The following is a 22284-nucleotide window of genomic DNA, read 5'->3' as shown; positions in this document are numbered from 1 at the left end:
TGTCACTTCCGGATCAGAAGAACAACTAACTAAACATGTATAGAATACTTCAATTATTATCAAATTCCTGCATTAAAATGCTATCTCTCAAAGAAAGGAATCACTACAGCCATTTAAAGGAAAATGCATTTAATTAAATTATGTGAGTTTGGCAAGAAAATAAATCTAGGGAATATCTTTAGGATATCAGTAAACCTTCAAGCCTTGCATCCAAGGATATGCATCTAAATGCGCCTTTTTCCTTCCATCTAATTTATACCTAGGTACTAAGCACCGATAGTGAGCTGGATTGACATTGTAAGACTGCGCATAGCTCTTTATGGACCGTTTGCCAGCAAAACACCATTTGTATAGATATCAACTTTGTGCTACAATTGCTTCCTATCACGTGACCACGGTGTATAAACGTCAATTCTAATCAGCCGTTCTGGCATATCCTGAAAGTTCCGTATTATGAAACACTTACTAACCGTTACTAAATACAAATTACACTTTGCATTTGAAAAGAATATACAAAATGAGAAATAGATCATACTTCAAGAAATCGAGGATTATGAGAAATCAGAAGTAAAAGTACTTCCAGAGATTGAAGTTCGAGTGATCCAGAATTAAGTTATGTTAAAGGTACATCTACAAACACATGTACTAGACAATATAGCGCCATTGTTACTTCCCACTCCATAATGAACATCACTTCCATTTAGTGTTGATGCCATACACGGGTTGAATACAGTGGATCACTCAAAATAAAGTTAGCATTGTAAACATGCATGACAGTGTAAGCAAATGCAATCACAACACTATAAAGTACAGTTACTCTTTGTCTACTTACATCCTACGGTTTCAATCTGATCAAAGTCAATGAGATGGGCCCTGCTCTGGCGAGCTACAAAAAAAAACCAAACAGCGTTTATGGATTTTAGGAATAATTCACAACACCAAAATGAAAAATAACTTTGAAAAACTGATATCTTTTCACCCATTCGGTGTTCTTGATTGTACCTTGGTCTGGGTGATTGAATCTAAAAACATGGTGTTTGCCTATGATGACACGAGCCCCAGTCCGTAATTCAGTATCCTCTGTGACTTGTTTCCCATTTACATACACAACAGCATTCTGAACAGAAAGTAAAGTCACTTTTCCTACAAATAAACACAATGAAAAATTCAGTGTTATATTGTATGAAATCTAGAAAACAGCAAAGTCATCAAAGGCCTGCTACATGTATATGCTGAATGATAAGTCTATTGTGACCTTGACATTTGAACCTAGTGCAACATATCTATAAACAACTTTCTTTTTATCTTTGCTTGCGTTTCATTTACAGAATAAACAACAATTGAGTTAAGCTTCATACAATTACAAAGTCCTTTTTCTCATCAAGGACCTTTTGACCTTTAGACCTAAAATTAGTGTCTTTTTCTGACCATTGTTCATGTCCTGAATCTGAAAATACTCAAGCTATTATGTCTCAAAATCCCATAGTTATTATCTCACTCTGATCTGCCCCTGTCCACTTACAAAACAAAGATGAAGTCAATGTTACCAAGTCATACAATCATGTCAAAATCTCATCCAACATTGACCTCTGACCTAAAAATCTATACATGTCTACATCTGACCATTATTCATTTACACACTGCAGATAAATACTGGGGATTTTACATCATGAATAAGTGTTCTAACGATACACAAAAGTAAATGAGGAAGGGATGGACACAATGATTACATTTGAAGTAGCCCTAATTAATTCGATAATGATGAGGACCTACTTTCATAAAAAGTTTACTAACCTTCAGAGTTGTGAAAAAGACAGTGTTCCTCTAAAATGTTGGACCCACTTAGCTGAATATCATTGTTCTTGGCTGCATCCTTCAACCCCACTCTACAATTAATTATCAAATATACAATGTATACTAAAATCTACTACATGTAATCGATTTGAAAAGAATTTTGTGAATCTCAGAGTCCATACACAATGAAAAGAATTTTGTGAATCTCAGAGTCCATACACAATGAAAAGAATTTTGTGAATCTCAGAGTCCATACACAATGAAAAGAATTTTGTGAATCTCAGAGTCCATACACAAATACTCATCTACCATGATAAAATTCCACACCAACTGTCACCCAGCATTTACAACATACACTGTAGTAATCAATAACACACAGACATTTGTACACTCCTACTGCCTGACTGTAGACTGTAGTAATCAACAACACACAGACATTTATACACTCCTACTGCCTGACTGTAGTAATCAACAACACACAGACATTTATACACTCCTACTGCCTAACTGTAGTAATCAACAACACACTGACATTTATACACTCCTACTGCCTGACTGTAGACTGTAGTAATCAACAGCACACATGACATTTATACACTCCTACTGCCTGACTGTAGTAATCAACAACACACAGACATTTATACACTCCTACTGCCTGACTGTAGTAATCAACAACACACTGACATTTATACACTCCTACTGCCTGACTGTAGACTGTAGTAGTCAACAACACACATGACATTTATACACTCCTACTGCCTAACTGTAGTAATCAACAACACACATGACATTTATACACTCCTACTGCCTGACTGTAGTAATCAACAACACACATGACATTCATACACTCCTACTGCCTGACTATAGTAATCAACAACACACAGACATTTATACACTCCTACTGCCTGACTATAGACTGTAGTAATCAACAACACACTGACATTTATATACTCCTACTGCCTGACTGTATGACATTTATACACTCCTACTGCCTGACTGTAGACTGTAGTAATCAACAACACACATGATATTTATACACTCCTACTGCCTGACTATAGACTGTAGTAATCAACAACACACCTGACATTTATACACTCCTACTGCCTGACTGTAGACTGTAGTAATCAACAACACACCTGACATTTATACACTCCTACTGCCTGACTGTAGACTGTAGTAATCAACAACACACCTGACATTTATACACTCCTACTGCCTGACTGTAGACTGTAGTAATCAACAACACACTGACATTTATACACTCCTACTGCCTGACTGTAGTAATCAACAACACACTGACATTTATACACTCCTACTGCCTGACTATAGACTGTAGTAATCAACAACACACATGACATTTATACACTCCTACTGCCTGACTGTAGTAATCAACAACACACAGACATTTATACACTCCTACTGCCTGACTGTATGACATTTATACACTCCTACTGCCTGACTGTATGACATTTATACACTCCTACTGCCTGACTGTAGACTGTAGTAATCAACAACACACATGACATTTATACACTCCTACTGCCTGACTGTAGTAATCAACAACACACAGACATTTATACACTCCTACTGCCTAACTGTAGTAATCAACAACACACTGACATTTATACACTCCTACTGCCTGACTGTAGACTGTAGTAATCAACAACACACCTGACATTTATACACTCCTACTGCCTGACTGTAGACTGTAGTAATCAACAAGACACATGGCATTTATACACTCCTACTGCCTGACTGTAGACTGTAGTAATCAACAACACACATGACATTTATACACTCCTACTGCCTGACTGTAGACTGTAGTAATCAACAACACACTGACATTTATACACTCCTACTGCCTGACTGTAGTAATCAACAACACACTGACATTTATACACTCCTACTGCCTGACTGTAGTAATCAACAACACACATGACATTTATACACTCCTACTGCCTGACTGTAGTAATCAACAACACACTGACATTTATACACTCCTACTGCCTAACTGTAGTAATCAACAACACACAGACATTTATACACTCCTACTGCCTGACTGTAGACTGTAGTAATCAACAACACACTGACATTTATACACTCCTACTGCCTGACTGTAGTAATCAACAACACACATGACATTTATACACTCCTACTGCCTGACTGTAGACTGTAGTAATCAACAACAAAACACATGACATTTATACACTCCTACTGCCTGACTGTAGTAATCAACAACACACATGACATTTATACACTCCTACTGCCTGACTGTAGACTGTAGTAATCAACAACAAAACACATGACATTTATACACTCCTACTGCCTGACTGTAGTAATCAACAACACATTGACATTTATACACTCCTACTGCCTGACTGTAGACTGAAGTAATCAACAGCACACATGACATTTATACACTCCTACTGCCTGACTGTAGTAATCAACAACACACTGACATTTATACACTCCTACTGCCTGACTGTAGTAATCAACAACACACTGACATTTATACACTCCTACTGCCTGACTGTAGACTGTAGTAATCAACAGCACACATGACATTTATACACTCCTACTGCCTGACTATAGACTGTAGTAATCAACAACACACTGACATTTATACACACCTACTGCCTGACTGTAGTAATCAACAACACACAGACATTTATACACTCCTACTGCCTAACTGTAGTAATCAACAACACACAGACATTTATACACTCCTACTGCCTGACTGTAGTAATCAACAACACACAGACATTTATACACTCCTACTGCCTGACTGTAGTAATCAACAACACACAGACATTTATACACTCCTACTGCCTGACTGTAGACTGTAGTAATCAACAACACACTGACATTTATACACTCCTACTGCCTGACTGTAGACTGTAGTAATCAACAACACACTGACATTTATACACTCCTACTGCCTGACTGTAGTAATCAACAACACACAGACATTTATACACTCCTACTGCCTGACTGTAGTAATCAACAACACACAGACATTTATACACTCCTACTGCCTGACTGTAGTAATCAACAACACACAGACATTTATACACTCCTACTGCCTGACTGTAGTAATCAACAACACACATGACATTTATACACTCCTACTGCCTGACTGTAGTAATCAACAACACACAGACATTTATACACTCCTACTGCCTGACTGTAGACTGTAGTAATCAACAACACACTGACATTTATACACTCCTACTGCCTGACTGTAGACTGTAGTAATCAACAACACACTGACATTTATACACTCCTACTGCCTGACTGTAGTAATCAACAACACACAGACATTTATACACTCCTACTGCCTGACTGTAGTAATCAACAACACAGAGACATTTATACACTCCTACTGCCTGACTGTAGTAATCAACAACACACAGACATTTATACACTCCTACTGCCTGACTGTAGTAATCAACAACACACTGACATTTATACACTCCTACTGCCTGACTGTAGTAATCAACAACACACAGACATTTATACACTCCTACTGCCTGACTGTAGTAATCAACAACACACATGGCATTTATACACTCCTACTGCCTGACTGTAGTAATCAACAACACACAGACATTTATACACTCCTACTGCCTGACTGTAGTAATCAACAACACACTGACATTTATACACACCTACTGCCTGACTGTAGACTGTAGTAATCAACAACACACAGACATTTATACACTCCTACTGCCTGACTATAGACTGTAGTAATCAACAACACACAGACATTTATACACTCCTACTGCCTGACTGTAGTAATCAACAACACACAGACATTTATACACTCCTACTGCCTGACTGTAGTAATCAACAACACACAGACATTTATACACTCCTACTGCCTGACTGTAGTAATCAACAACACACAGACATTTATACACTCCTACTGCCTGACTGTAGACTGTAGTAATCAACAACACACAGACATTTATACACTCCTACTGCCTGACTGTAGACTGTAGTAATCAACAACACACTGACATTTATACACTCCTACTGCCTGACTGTAGTAATCAACAACACACAGACATTTATACACTCCTACTGCCTGACTGTAGTAATCAACAACACACAGACATTTATACACTCCTACTGCCTGACTGTAGTAATCAACAACACACAGACATTTATACACTCCTACTGCCTGACTGTAGTAATCAACAACACACAGACATTTATACACTCCTACTGCCTGACTGTAGACTGTAGTAATCAACAACACACAGACATTTATACACTCCTACTGCCTGACTGTAGACTGTAGTAATCAACAACACACTGACATTTATACACTCCTACTGCCTGACTGTAGTAATCAACAACACACAGACATTTATACACTCCTACTGCCTGACTGTAGACTGTAGTAATCAACAACACACTGACATTTATACACTCCTACTGCCTGACTGTAGTAATCAACAACACACTGACATTTATACACTCCTACTGCCTGACTGTAGTAATCAACAACACACAGACATTTATACACTCCTACTGCCTGACTGTAGTAATCAACAACACACATGACATTTATACACTCCTACTGCCTGACTGTAGTAATCAACAACACACAGACATTTATACACTCCTACTGCCTGACTGTAGTAATCAACAACACACTGACATTTATACACTCCTACTGCCTGACTATAGACTGTAGTAGTCAACAACACACTGACATTTATACACTCCTACTGCCTGACTGTAGACTGTAGTAATCAACAACACACAGACATTTATACACTCCTACTGCCTGACTGTAGACTGTAGTAATCAACAGCACACATGACATTTATACACTCCTACTGCCTGACTGTAGACTGTAGTAATCAACAGCACACATGACATTTATACACTCCTACTGCCTGACTGTAGACTGTAGTAATCAACAAGACACAGACATTTATACACTCCTATTGCCTGACTGTAGACTGTAGTAATCAACAACACACCTGACATTTATACACTCCTACTGCCTGACTGTAGACTGTAGTAATCAACAACACACAGACATTTATACACTCCTACTGCCTGACTGTAGACTGTAGTAATCAACAGCACACATGACATTTATACACTCCTACTGCCTGACTGTAGTAATCAACAACACACTGACATTTATACACTCCTACTGCCTGACTATAGACTGTAGTAGTCAACAACACACTGACATTTATACACTCCTACTGCCTGACTGTAGACTGTAGTAATCAACAACACACAGACATTTATACACTCCTACTGCCTGACTGTAGACTGTAGTAATCAACAGCACACATGACATTTATACACTCCTACTGCCTGACTGTAGACTGTAGTAATCAACAGCACACATGACATTTATACACTCCTACTGCCTGACTGTAGACTGTAGTAATCAACAAGACACAGACATTTATACACTCCTATTGCCTGACTGTAGACTGTAGTAATCAACAACACACCTGACATTTATACACTCCTACTGCCTGACTGTAGACTGTAGTAATCAACAACACACAGACATTTATACACTCCTACTGCCTGACTGTAGACTGTAGTAATCAACAGCACACATGACATTTATACACTCCTACTGCCTGACTGTAGACTGTAGTAATCAACAACACACTGACATTTATACACTCCTACTGCCTGACTGTAGACTGTAGTAATCAACAACACACTGACATTTATACACTCCTACTGCCTGACTGTAGACTGTAGTAATCAACAACACACAGACATTTATACACTCCTACTGCCTGACTGTAGACTGTAGTAATCAACAACACACAGACATTTATACACTCCTACTGCCTGACTGTAGACTGTAGTAATCAACAACACACAGACATTTATACACTCCTACTGCCTGACTGTAGACTGTAGTAATCAACAGCACACATGACATTTATACACTCCTACTGCCTGACTGTAGACTGTAGTAATCAACAACACACAGACATTTATACACTCCTACTGCCTGACTGTAGACTGTAGTAGTCAACAACACACTGACATTTATACACTCCTACTGCCTGACTGTAGACTGTAGTAGTCAACAACACACAGACATTTATACACTCCTACTGCCTGACTGTAGACTGTAGTAATCAACAACACACTGACATTTATACACTCCTACTGCCTGACTGTAGACTGTAGTAATCAACAACACACAGACATTTATACACTCCTACTGCCTGACTGTAGACTGTAGTAATCAACAACACACTGACATTTATACACTCCTACTGCCTGACTGTAGACTGTAGTAATCAACAACACACTGACATTTATACACTCCTACTGCCTGACTGTAGACTGTAGTAATCAACAACACACTGACATTTATACACTCCTACTGCCTGACTGTAGACTGTAGTAATCAACAACACACTGACATTTATACACTCCTACTGCCTGACTGTAGACTGTAGTAATCAACAACACACCTGACATTTATACACTCCTACTGCCTGACTGTAGACTGTAGTAATCAACAACACACTGACATTTATACACTCCTACTGCCTGACTGTAGTAATCAACAACACACAGACATTTATACACTCCTACTGCCTGACTGTAGTAATCAACAACACACAGACATTTATACACTCCTACTGCCTGACTGTAGTAATCAACAACACACAGACATTTATACACTCCTACTGCCTGACTGTAGTAATCAACAACACACTGACATTTATACACTCCTACTGCCTGACTGTAGACTGTAGTAATCAACAACACACCTGACATTTATACACTCCTACTGCCTGACTGTAGTAATCAACAACACACTGACATTTATACACTCCTACTGCCTGACTGTAGACTGTAGTAATCAACAACACACTGACATTTATACACTCCTACTGCCTGACTGTAGACTGTAGTAATCAACAACACACTGACATTTATACACCTGACGGTAGTGTTTACCTTGTGATTCCTTCCTTGATGTAGTAGATCAGACACTCTGACATCAGTGGATCTTCATTTAGATTTACCAAATGAGGTGACTGTTGAAAGAATAAAAAGCCATAAAATGAATATACATCTAAGTACATTGAAACTTATCTAATCTGGATGTTGTACATATATATCATTACTATAGTAACTTGATCCGAAGAGTCGGATTACGTCAAATTGACAGGTATGGATCATCAGAAGCGTCAAGTTTAATCTGATGATCCGCGCCTGTCAATGAGACATATTACAACTCTTCAGATCAAGTTACTGTAGTAATGATAAATTTATTATATACCCCCTTATGTATTTTTAAATCCACATTTATAAGATAATAAATGTAATCCAAATTATTAAAAACACAGACATACAGTGAAATTATATTTTGTGGTCGCAGTTTTAATTGTGACACAGTCGATATTTTCCACAAAAATGCTGTGTTGATGCATTGTGACATCATCAGTTTCAGAGGATACTGATACGGAATCAGAAAACCACAGTGTGGTGATTCAAAAAACCGGATCACACGCTGTGAAATCCACAGTATCAAAAAACAAAACATTGATGGGTATATAATAAAGACCGATACATTATGTTGAACATCCACCTATTTCAGTACCAAACTTTGAATTCCACTCTGTACTATGGATATTGACTATGCTGGAGATTTTTTATGCTGTATTAACTCTTTCTATATACAACAATCTCATACTTTTAAATCTACAATCAGCTTTGCAAGTATTATTTCAAATGCAATACCTTCTTTGGAGAGAAGACCCCAATAGTTCCCCCATCTTCCTTCAGAGCCACACCCATTTCTGCTAGAGCTGCCTCCCTTGATAAATACATGAACAGCAACATATCATATGCTATCAATTACATCTAAGAATATAACAGTGACAAGGGCTCTGCAAAGCAGGGCATCCCCTCGCAATGTAGGCAATCAGTAAATGTAAGTTTTTTTCTATAAAGTTTCATAGTGATCTTTGACCTTTAAACTCCAAAATCAACAGGGTTCTACCACTCTTTATAACAAAGCTACAAGAGAAGTATCACATCAATCAAACAAAAAATGTGGCCTGTAGAATGTCTATAAGCTTTTCTATGAAGTTCCATAGTGACCTTGACCGTTTGGTCCCTTCCTCTCTTGAGTGAAGTATCAAACCAATTGAGCAAAAACTGTGACTTGAAGATTGTCTACAAGCTCAATGATCTACACACATACACATGTACTCCCTACACATGAACGGTCCAGTTACTACAGGTATATCCCTTCTCACAATGAATTGCGAGGGGATGATTTAATTACGGTGCTGGCCCAATTAAATTTTTTAGATCTTCTAAATAAGGAACAATGACATATACTGTCGCTATTATCCATGATACTACATGTATCTCATTCAACTTTTGCCTAATACCGCTCTGTCACAGAAAAGAATGCATCACACATTTGCCAGATATAATATGTTGTAAACTTTCTTTCTCTTTTGAAATTTCCTTCTATATATTAAAGCTGTCTTGCTGTTATGCCCTCTGGGCCCAAAAATTGGAATAAACTTATCTTATCTTATATTTCTAATAGATATGTATTAAAGTCAGTAGCACAAATGTAGATGGAGAAATTTATAATACATTTGTAAGAATCCTAGAAATCAATCCATTTCTGTTACAGAGCTCTGTAATGTGTTTCTTGTTAGAGTAGCATTCCTTCTCATCATGACATAGATCTCTAATGTTAGCATCCCTTCTCATCATGACACAAATCTCTAATGTTAGCATCCCTTCTCATCATGACATAGATCTCTAATGTTAGCATCCCTTCTCATCATGACACAGATCTCTAATGTTAGCATCCCTTCTCATCATGACATAGATCTCTAATGTTAGCATCCCTTCTCATCATGACATAGATCTCTAATGTTAGCATCCCTTCTCATCATGACATAGATCTCTAATGTTAGCATCCCTTCTCATCATGACACAGATCTCTAATGTTAGCATCCCTTCTCATCATGACATAGATCTCTAATGTTAGCATCCCTTCTCATCATGACACAGATCTCTAATGTTAGCATCCCTTCTCATCATGACACAGATCTCTAATGTTAGCATCCCTTCTCATCATGACACAGATCTCTAATGTTAGCATCCCTTCTCATCATGACATAGATCTCTAATGTTAGCATCCCTTCCCATCATGACATAGATCTCTAACGTTAGCATTCCTTCTCTGATATAGATCTCTAATGTTAGCATCCTTCTCTGACATAGATCTCTAATGTTAGCATTACTTCTCTGACATAGATCTCTAATGTTAGCATCCCTTCTCATCATGACACAGATCTCTAATGTTAGCATCCCTTCTCATCATGACACAGATCTCTAATGTTAGCATCCCTTCCCATCATGACATAGATCTCTAATGTTAGCATCCCTTCTCATCATGACATAGATCTCTAATGTTAGCATCCCTTCTCATCATGACACAGATCTCTAATGTTAGCAACCCTTCTCATCATGACATAGATCTCTAATGTTAGCATCCCTTCTCATCATGACACAGATCTCTAATGTTAGCATCCCTTCTCATCATGACATAGATCTCTAATGTTAGCATCCCTTCCCATCATGACATAGATCTCTAATGTTAGCATCCCTTCTCATCATGACACAGATCTCAAATGTTAGCATCCCTTCTCATCATGACATAGATCTCTAATGTTAGCATCCCTTCTCATCATGACATAGATCTCTAATGTTAGCATCCCTTCTCATCATGACACAGATCTCTAATGTTAGCATCCCTTCTCATCATGACACAGATCTCTAATGTTAGCATCCCTTCCCATCATGACATAGATCTCTAATGTTAGCATCCCTTCTCATCATGACATAGATCTCTAATGTTAGCATCCCTTCTCATCATGACATAGATCTCTAATGTTAGCATTCCTTCTCTGACATAGATCTCTAATGTTAGCATCCCTTCTCATCATGACATAGATCTCTAATGTTAGTATTACTTCTCTGACATAGATCTCTAATGTTAGCATTCCTTCTCTGACATAGATCTCTAATGTTAGCATCCCTTCTCATCATGACATAGATCTCTAATGTTAGCAACCCTTCCCATCATGACACAGATCTCTAATGTTAGCAACCCTTCTCATCATGACATAGATCTCTAATGTTAGCATCCCTTCTCATCATGACATAGATCTCTAATGTTAGCATCCCTTCTCATCATGACATAGATCTCTAGTGTTAGCATTCCTTCTCTGACATAGATCTCTAATGTTAGCATCCCTTCTCATCATGACATAGATCTCTAATGTTAGCATCCCTTCTCATCATGACATAGATCTCTAATGTTAGCATCCTTTCCCATCATGACATAGATCTCTAATGTTAGCATCCCCTCTCATCATGACACAGATCTCAAATGTTAGCATCCCTTCTCATCATGACATAGATCTCTAATGTTAGCATCCCCTCTCATCATGACATAGATCTCTAATGTTAGCATCCCTTCTCATCATGACACAGATCTCTAATGTTCGCATCCCTTCTCTGACACAGATCTCTAATGTTAGCTTAAACTCGATACATTTATGCAGACATAAGTAACAAGCTAGTAATAACTAAATAGTATTAAGTATCATCAAATTGTTTTAACTGATAAGACTTCCGTAATATGTATAAACAAACAGGAATTTCCATAACTCTTAAGAGGCAAATGAAAAACTACAATATTTCATTTTAAGAATAAAGCATTACCTTTCTTTTCTGATGGCCTCTGTTTTACGAAGTTTCTCTTCCCAAGATTCATTGAGCTCAGCTATCAGCTTTTCTGACATTTGAAGTCGATCGATGGCATTTTCTCCATCGTCCATTGTCAAAGAATCTTTCCTGGATCTTGTCATTACTTTTGGATCAGGAAGTCCCTGAAGTCCTAAAGAAAATGAAAAAAAAAAATTATGAGTCTGAAAGTATAATGAAGAAATCTTTGAAAATCTTCTCAAGAACCACTGGACAAGAAAAGTTCAAATTCACATGGCAGCTTCCTGACAAAGTGCAGATTGAAGTTTGTAAAAATCAAGGCCCCCAGGAGTAGGTTGGGGCCACAATAGGGATCAAAGTTTTACATGCGAATATTTAGGAAAAATATTTAAATATGGGCAAAGTTGACTCAGGTGAGCAATGTGGCCCATGGGCCTCTTGTTTTTAAACTTTCAATATTTTTTCCAATTATCTCCCCTTGGAAAGCAGCATAATTATTCACTGAACAAACTCGAATTCTCTTTACTTAAAGATGCTCTGTGCAAAGTTTGGTTGAAATTGATAGAGTGGTTCAAAAGATTACATAAAACTTAGAACAAGTTTATGGTTGCAACAACACTTACAAGAGATAAATTTTGATCAGAAAAGCTCATTTGAGTCTTCTGCTCAGGTGAGCTAAAAAATAAACTCCTACCTTCTCCAATCTGGATGCCCTCAGTCACTAAGATTTCTCTAAGTTTGGCCACTTCCTCCTTGAGTTCTCGGATCAGTTTGGCATTAGGGTCTTCATTAACCACAGCTTTACACATAATCTGTTTAGCTCTATCTGCATACCTACATAACATAAGACCGAATGCCAGTCATCAACAACACAACTTTAATCATGACATTTCATGATCTGTCTTCAAGTCCTAAAATCACAATCTAGGCTGGGTTCAAGATCATAGCAGCCACGCAGTGCTAGATAGTGCTCAGAAGTTGAACAAACACTTAGGCTAGCCCTATGCAAGGATAACGAGCGTTAATTCATCAGACCTAGACATCTAGCAGCTAAGCTAACAGCTACGATCTAGCAGCCCTGATAATGCCCACTACTGCAGATCTGAATATTCATATAGTAATTAGTATAAAAGATGATAATTACCTTAGTGTGCTCAGAGTTTCATCATAGTTAACATCTGCCGGTGACAAAGCAGCTATCATGAAAGTTTTGGAATTCCCTCCTATAAAGCAAGCATGAAATATCAACATACAAATCTTATCCCTAGAATCAAATCTCATTTCAAATATTTTAAAGACTTCGTAATAATACCTAAGTTTTCCCTGAGTAGCCAAGTCAACACAGAATCTCTGTAAGGAATGAAATCAGCCTTCTTTTTCTTCTTGTTAGTCTGTAATGATTTCAACTTTAAAACAAATGCACTACAAGTTAATATACCGAAAATAATTTTAGTCAAATCAAGCCAACAAAATGCCTTACTCTCACATGTACTGTGGAATAATATAAATTCATGAGGGCCAATTTTTGTGGATTGTTGAGACTTCAGCTTTCGTTGGGATGTAATATTATATGGTTTCTATACATTGAAACAATATATAAATTAATTGTGTATCTCACTGTAGTTTGAAATTCATGGGATGGAGGTACCCAATAAATCTACGAAAATTGAGCCCCACAAAATCTAATGTTCCTGCAGTATATGTTGACATAACACATGCATGCAATCTATACATTACAATGGGTAAAGCAATTTCTTATTCTCCTTCTATGGGTTATAATTACAGTATTCCGTAAATACATGTCATTACAGGTACTCCGTGTGCTAGGTTTTCTCCCTTGTCTCTTATCACTACTAACAATGTCCCTCAAATTTCTACAAGCAGTGCCCTCTTTTGAAAGGTGCCAAACTTAAAACCCTAACTGTTCATAGCTATGCGAACTCATACAACACAAAGTTCTTGTAGATTCACATGAATTTCCACAACAACAGCCACTTACTTTGAGGTCCAATGAACTCTGCACATAAAGGCACGAAATGAACTCACGCCTCTCTTTAACTAACACAGATAAAAAGTAATGTTTCCTTTCAATTACAATTATATTTTCCTTGATGATAATCCAGGTGAGTATAAATGTTTTAATAAATTAACTGTATCATAATCTGATATACTCATGTAACGACTTACTATTCAAACAGATCTAAATATCTTGTTACAAATTTAGAAACTTGCCAATTCTGCGAGTGCTGAGATGACTTTGCCAAGGGTAGTCAGGGACTTGTTAATATTAGCTCCTTCCTTGAGTCGAGTGCCTTTGGCTCCAGTTGAGTCTGCTCGCTCACTTCCTGCTAAATCTACTAAACTCACTTTACTAACCTGTGAAAACATAGAAAAAGATGCTGTCTGAGTATTCAGAAGTTCCACTGGATTGACATGTCACATCTTTTCAAATAAATTCATTTAAAAGTTTATCAATCATCAGTAAATTAAATGGCCTGAGAATGTCTCCCAGGACAGTGTACTTTGCTGGTGACAATAAAAATGTTCACCCACTTTCTCTCCCACCATGTTGGTAGCATCGTCTCTCCGTCTCTGCGTGAAGATTATGGTGAATACTGCATGGGATCTACTACTGGTTTCATTCATGTTTGTCGCAGCTACAGTTCTATAAACAAAAATTGGGCCATGTAAGAGTTATGCCCCTTTGACACAATAGCAGCACAATAAACACTGCGATAGCTTTAATATTTTGAATTCTATGAAATATGTTGTGAAAACTGAATCTACCTTGCTTTGTTTCCTTCATCTATGAGGATATTTATGTCATCATAAGACTGCACAGCCAGCTTTGATAAATCCTCTACGTAGGGGCCCAATAAGGGGTGCTCTCTCACCCGTAAAGCTTTGCTATTTCCTGGATTCAGAAGGTCTCTCACTCTCTCACAATAGATTTCCATGTAACTCACCTACACACAAAATTACACCGTAAAAAAGGATACAATGAAATCTGGCCTTTATTTTGACAGGAATTCAAATTTACATAAATCTAAAGTTCTCTTAGATAAAACATAATTCAAATGTGCGCTCTGTTTAATGACAACATTCTGCTACTAGAACAAGGACCAGCCTTTACTATGTACACATACATCAAACAACAGTGTATCTTTATTTCATTATACCAAGAAATTTGGTCCTTATTTTGACAAGAATTCAAATCTACAAAAATCTAGAGTTCTCCAAGATAAAACATATTTGAATGTGCACTCTATCTTATGAAAACACTACAACAACGATCGGTGTACCTTTATTTCTGACATTGTATGACCTAGATTTCATCTTAACTGAATTTAGAGGGGGCAGTTCAATTCACTACTTTAAAAAAGCCTGATCAATACAACTGAAATCTAAAATCTGGCTTACTTCCACAGAAAACTGTACATCATCACACTTGGCTGCTTTTATTCTTTCAAACAAATCCTCACAAAGCTGAAATATATTAGGACAAAATCAATTTTGTGTGCAGGTCCATCAACATTTTCAAATTTACAAAAAGCTATAAGTAAAAGAATCAAATTACATTCTGTACAAGTTATTGTGACAATATATCAAAGTGAGTGTTAGCCTTTCTTATCACAACACAATTCACCAATAAACTGATCTGCTCAATGAAATTTTTATGTATCTACCATTCCATGAAGTATGAAAAGTGAATTCTAATCAATTCTGTTATAAATCTTTAACTACTAGTACATTAGCACCGCCATGCTGACCTGAGGGATGATTCCCAGCTGTCCCGGCTCACTCTTGCCCATCATTGTGTAGCTTTTGCCTGACCCTGTCTGTCCATAGGCAAAGATGCACATGTTGTACCCCTCAAATGTGTGGTCCAACATCTCCACCCCAATGTCCTCATACACCTGCCTCTGGGTGGCAAAGTTTGGATCCTCTGGCTGTTGAGACAGGTGACACATAATCAGATATACTGATCATTTTAAATACCAGTTTGTTTCATGCAGTGATTTACATTAGCTTAATTAACATACAATCAACTGAGCATTTTAAGGCACTTGGTCAAATTGTGACAGTGCAGACATTCTTTTTTCTTTTTTTTTTTGTGTGACAAATCTATTGAGATCCATGTCACAAATAAGTGTACAAATGCATACACATACATATACATACATTAAAGCAAGAGAGAGATAGAAAAAAGAGGAGTGGGGAGAGAAAGACTGGTGGAGATAGACAGAGAGGGGTGGTGAAAGAGAGAGAGAGAAAGCAATATGATGTCATTTGATACAAGTATGGTAAAATCAATGATAATTATAGACATTCTTAAGATGTGTAGTCTTACTGTTGTGTGTGACCAGTAGGAGTAGTCGAAATTAAAGCTGCGATTTTTCACATCCTTTGGACCCGCTTTGGGATTGGTTATGACTGAAAAATATTAATTGAGAAAAATAGCATACATCAGCTACATGTATCTACTACCAATTAAATAACAGATATTTTCTGCGGGTGGAAAATTTTTGCAATTTGATCCCTTAAAGATAGTTAATCATTCTGCGTTTCTATTTTCTATGGTTATATAATTATACAATGTTAACGTTAGGCACTTTTAAAAATACAGACATATTTTAAACAGTTCCGTCTATAAGTTTTAAGTGCCTCTAAATTCCTGTACATTAAAGGAGACATTTTACATAGAATGTCTCCTTTAATGTACAGGAATTTAGAGTCGCTTAAAACTTATAGACGGAACTGTTTAAAATATGTCTGTATTTTTAAAAGTGCCTAACATTAACATTGTATAATGTTATGACGTCACAATCATGACTGTATTATGTTTAACGTTGCCCACATAACGTCACAAGGATGACGTCATAATGGAACTTGTTTACATTGTTTAAAAATCTACTGACGAGCCCGCAGGGCGAAAGCGCTATATATAAAAGTTTGAGCATTGGATTTTATTTTTTGACTTTATATATATATATATATATATATATATATATATAGTGACTGTAAATTTTTGCAGATTCTTCCCATTCACAAAATTTTGCAAAAAATGGACAGATGCAGAAAATACCCATTATACAAGACTTCTAACCCAGATAACTAAAATGAATTCTATATCCATTATTCATTTTTAACAGTGTCAAAGCTTCATATTACTGTAAAATGAGCCATGCATTATAAATATTTCTGTATGAACAATAGACTTTTATTTTCTCTTTTCATCCTGTGTGGGACAAAAACTCACATATATATACAATAGAACTTAACAATACTACACATTTTTTGACATATGAAACATTATATGAGGAAATACTTGCAGATCTGTGAATATTAAAACAACAAAATATAAAAGAATATTTCAATTAATTTGAATCAGCTGAAGCACTTCTTTCATTGTTTTTTTTTTAACTTAGATATATTACTTCCTATTAGTTGAACTCACTAGTAACAAAACAGAGTTGTGTATAACAGAATAGCACAGACAACAATAAGTACATATATAGGCAGGATTTAGGATGGACAATCTGAGATCTACAGAAGTATATTATATTCATCCACCAGAACACATAGAGAAATTTTTTTTGGAATTTCACAGCTGAAATTTTTTTTTTCATTCACTGTACAATGCAAGAAAAGAATTTTCCTAAACATTTTTAAAAAGAAATCTACTGGTGTATTTCTTTGAAATTTACCAAAAGCTCTGAAGGACTTTTTTGCACTAATTAAGATATATTTGCGCAAAATTTTCTTGGTTATATTGTCTGAATCTTTATCAGTGCAACAGATAACATGAATACTTGAATCTCTGTCAATGTTACAGCAGATTAATATACATGTATAAATAACATTTACAAGTACCCAAATCCCTATCAGTGTTATAACAGATTTATATACATATATAAATAACATTTACAAGTAACCAAATCTCTGTCAGTGTTATAACAGATATAGATACATGTATAAATAACATTAATTTACAAGTACCCAAATCCCTGTCAGTGCTACTGTAAATATGGTTATTTTTGCTATAGATAATATTTTGACAATTTTACTGGCCTATAAAATTTGTAGAAATATTTTTCTTGTAGATGAAATCTCCTATGTTGTTTTTTAGTGGCAGAATCAATTTGCAAAATTTAATTATACAAAAAGTAATCTATAGGAATTTGACTGAATTTTGCAAAACAAAAATTTCCAGATTTGTGGTATAGCTAACATGAATGAAAAGGGGAAGATAACAAACAGTGATCAATCTAATAACTTCTGTAAGGAAAACAAAATTAAGAGTAGGGCAAACATGGGCCCCTGGATATACAAGAGGTGGGATGATGAATATAAATAACAGTTACTGGTATGCTACAGCTAATATAAAATAAATAACAGTTATAAGTATCTGAATTTCTGTCAGTGCTACAGCTGATATGAAATAACAGTTATAAGTATCTGAATTTCTGTCAGTGCTACAGCTAATATAAAATAAATAACAGTTATAAGTATCTGAATTTCTGTCAGTGCTACTACAGCTGACATGAAATAAATAAAAGTTACAAGTATCTGACTTTCTGTCAGTGCTACAGCTGATATGAAATAAATAACAGTTACTGGTGTCTGAATTTCTGTCAGTGCTGCAACTGATATGAAATAAATAAGTTATAAATATCTGAATTTCTGTCAGTGCTACAGCTGATATGAAATAAATAATAGTTACTGGTGTCTGAATTTCTGTCAGTGCTACAGCTGGTCTTGAATCTTTGTAAATGCTAGAGCTGATCCTGTATCCCTATATTTGCTATAGCTGAGCTGACTTGACCTTGACTTACCAGTTGTCTTGTCCTTCATATTAATGATGAGCTCTGACTTGAGGTTCATTTCCCGGGAATTGAAGGGCCGGACCCTCACTGCTACCTTTACTGATGACATGGTGCTGAAAATATTCGGAAAATTAAAGGAATGGGGTCTCATCTCCAATTTACAAAGATAGAATATAGTTCACTAATGATGTACTAGCAAATGAATGTAGGGTGTATTACCATCATTGACTGTGCTTGAGGGCAGCAACAATAATGTGAGTAATCAGGACCAAATTATTGCTTAATCTGCTTCATGTTGGAAAACGTTTGTGCTTGACCTTCTAACTGTTCCCCTAAACCACAGCATGTCGTTGTAATGCTGAGTCGAATAGAGTCAAAGACGTGGAGAATGGATTGGAAATTAATTAAGATTTTAGACAAACTTTGTGAAAACAATGCTCTGATCACTCTGTTATAAGAGGGCTATCAAAGTTAAGGACACACGCGACATTTCTCAATAATACATAATTTTTCTTGACATTTCAAGTACAATTCATACACTTGTATCCTATCTTGTTTTTACAAAAAAATCTTGAAATATATTAACTGCAGGTCAGTTTTAGAGTGAGCACATTTTGATAGTTCCTGGTTGTGGCAAGTAAAAATGTAGAGTCAACTCTACTGTATTACACGAGGCTGTACATACATGGTATAGATATCACTAAGTTCTTGTAGCAAAGAAGGGTTAAAAAATCATCAGACAATTAGAAATTAAATCCAAAACCCACATTACATTACACTGAGCCCACAAAGCCATATATGAAGTAAAGTAATGTTACTACAATATGAAATTTAAACCTATTTCAGAAATCATACAAGAACTCCTCATATTGAGGAGACAAAAAAATAATTTTTAAAAAAATGGAGAAACGTGGTTGAGACCTTAAATTTACATAATTCTATTTGATGTAAACAGTTTTTAATTTAGACCTGCTTAATCTCTGTGTTCATTTTTTTCAACAAAATGTTTTTTGACTACTTTATGAATTGTTCTAAAGTATAGAGATCTATCAATCCTGCTAATGGCTTATATAAGCTTCTCAATCAAATCTGTCAGTTGATTCTTTTAAATTGTGCTTAAGCTGAGTTTGTTTCAACATATTCATTAATATGTATACGGTGTGACCGTTGAGACGAGCGAAGACCCATGACATCTTACAACACGACTTTAGGCATTTCATTTAACACGGGAAATATAACGCGGTTGATGTAAACAGTGCATTGTGACGTCATCATTAGCTGCAATATTTTCTTTTCTTTCAAACCAATCAATTATTAGTCTCGTGCAACCAGACACTCTGCTTTTTCCGTAAACATCCGTGAATATCTCTGCTCGTCGGAGATTTACGGAGACAGCCGAGTGTCTGGTTGAACGAGACTAATCAATTATCCACAACAAAACGTACGAAGGTATGGGAAAGCTTGTTTGGAATTTAAAACCATTTGTAGTACTTCCCAAACTATTTATTTGTTTTATCTATGGGGTTGTCAATGAAGTATACCGCAGTGACGGCGACATTTTTCCGTAGGCATTATGGGTAGTCCCCATCATTTTTCAGTTGATGAAGAGCAAACCACGTGACTCAATTGCGTAATCATTGGAGTGAGCTCGTCGCGACGCGAGCTTCGCTCGCTATAACTGTTACAGTGTATATGGTTTTTATACTAGAATCTTTTCCTTGATTTCTTAAAATATACAAGAATAAAGAAATTGACCCGTTTATTGTGTGGAAACAGAACTAAGGAGGGTCATTTAAATTGACTTGATTATTGTGTGGAAACACATTTAAATTGACCTGTTTATTGTGTGGAAACACAACTAAGGAGAGTCATTTAAATTGACCTGTTTATTGTGTGGAAACAGAACTAAAGTCATTTGAGGAAAAAGTTGTTTCTGCATGATGACTGAGAAATACATAAATTAATGAGGTAAGGATACCCACACAAATCAATATAAGCCATGCTACCTACGCTGAAAAATTAAAATTTCATTAAAGACCAGAACATTCATATATCAGGTAGTAATCATATGCTAAACAATACTGCCAGAACAAAATGCCAAATGAATCTAGCCTCTTGTGCTTGCAGTCCATATCAGAAAATTTGGGCTTTCAAGCTTACACTAGGGGAGGGTTGGTTGGTTGAAGTATTGTAAGGAAATTTCCAAACTGATGTTGTCAATGTGGAGGGTTGTATTTCTCACATGTCCCTCCCTGTTTGAAGAGTAATTAGTGCATTTATTCCATTACAATAATTTAAACAACAACAATTTGACTTCACTCCCCTCTCAGTATGAAGCACATGCCTCAACCAGTCTTCATTCTAAGTTTTTTGTTTTATGTGTATATTTCACATGCACTATTTCAAACTATGTCCAATTTCACCACACTGAAAACTACAAGTAACAATCAATGTATAAATTTCATGCATCACCTGTCATCATGGAATGAATCTAGTTTTTCTATATATTTTTTATAGGAGTAGAGGGTGTTTGACCATTGCAACAACAGTCAATCTTCTTAACATACCATTATAAAAGGTCCAGTGCTATAATATGATAATATTTTGAAGAAATAATTACCTAGGCCATTTATTATCATCTATTAATTAAGATATAGAAAATGAAGTATGCCAGCATTGACATTGATGCTACAAATTAATTTGTTCATCAAGGTATGAACAAAATAAATTGTAACATCAAGGGAGAAAATGCATTCAATGGACCAGATCAGGATTCGAACCCAGACCCCCTGAATCTCTAGTCAGGTGTTCTACCAACTGAGCTAACTGGCCAAAGACTGTCTTGACTATTTAGAATATTCCCCCCTCCTTAAATGTCTTTATA

The 22284-nt window shown here is 36.2% G+C and overlaps 2 protein-coding genes across 11 annotated transcripts in view; one reads left to right on the top strand and one right to left on the bottom strand.

Annotated features, from left to right (window-relative positions):
* The window catches only part of LOC130054058 (uncharacterized), a 1204346-nt gene that overhangs the window by 284960 nt on the left and 897102 nt on the right, over positions 1 to 22284 (top strand). The window lies entirely within an intron of this gene.
* LOC125679162 (kinesin-like protein unc-104) overlaps positions 1 to 22284 on the bottom strand; it is a 76982-nt gene that overhangs the window by 39800 nt on the left and 14898 nt on the right. For all 10 annotated transcript variants that reach the window (XM_056162149.1, XM_048918134.2, XM_056162152.1 and 7 more), the window contains exons 3-18: positions 19410 to 19513; positions 16925 to 17007; positions 16344 to 16523; positions 15994 to 16059; positions 15361 to 15539; positions 15127 to 15238; positions 14806 to 14949; positions 13886 to 13964; positions 13718 to 13796; positions 13268 to 13407; positions 12571 to 12745; positions 9553 to 9628; positions 8767 to 8846; positions 1795 to 1886; positions 1003 to 1143; positions 833 to 886 (exon numbers count right to left, since the gene is read on the bottom strand). In XM_056162149.1, coding sequence (XP_056018124.1) covers positions 833 to 886; positions 1003 to 1143; positions 1795 to 1886; positions 8767 to 8846; positions 9553 to 9628; positions 12571 to 12745; positions 13268 to 13407; positions 13718 to 13796; positions 13886 to 13964; positions 14806 to 14949; positions 15127 to 15238; positions 15361 to 15539; positions 15994 to 16059; positions 16344 to 16523; positions 16925 to 17007; positions 19410 to 19509 — 1780 coding nt within the window. In that variant the 5' untranslated portion in view covers positions 19510 to 19513. The remainder of the gene's footprint in view (positions 1 to 832; positions 887 to 1002; positions 1144 to 1794; positions 1887 to 8766; positions 8847 to 9552; positions 9629 to 12570; positions 12746 to 13267; positions 13408 to 13717; positions 13797 to 13885; positions 13965 to 14805; positions 14950 to 15126; positions 15239 to 15360; positions 15540 to 15993; positions 16060 to 16343; positions 16524 to 16924; positions 17008 to 19409; positions 19514 to 22284) is intronic.

This window comes from Ostrea edulis, chromosome 1 (assembly GCF_947568905.1).
Source record: "Ostrea edulis chromosome 1, xbOstEdul1.1, whole genome shotgun sequence".
Taxonomy (NCBI): domain Eukaryota; kingdom Metazoa; phylum Mollusca; class Bivalvia; order Ostreida; family Ostreidae; genus Ostrea; species Ostrea edulis.
The sequence above is the reverse complement of the archived record's forward strand: the minus strand, read 5'-3'. Positions and strand labels throughout refer to the sequence as shown.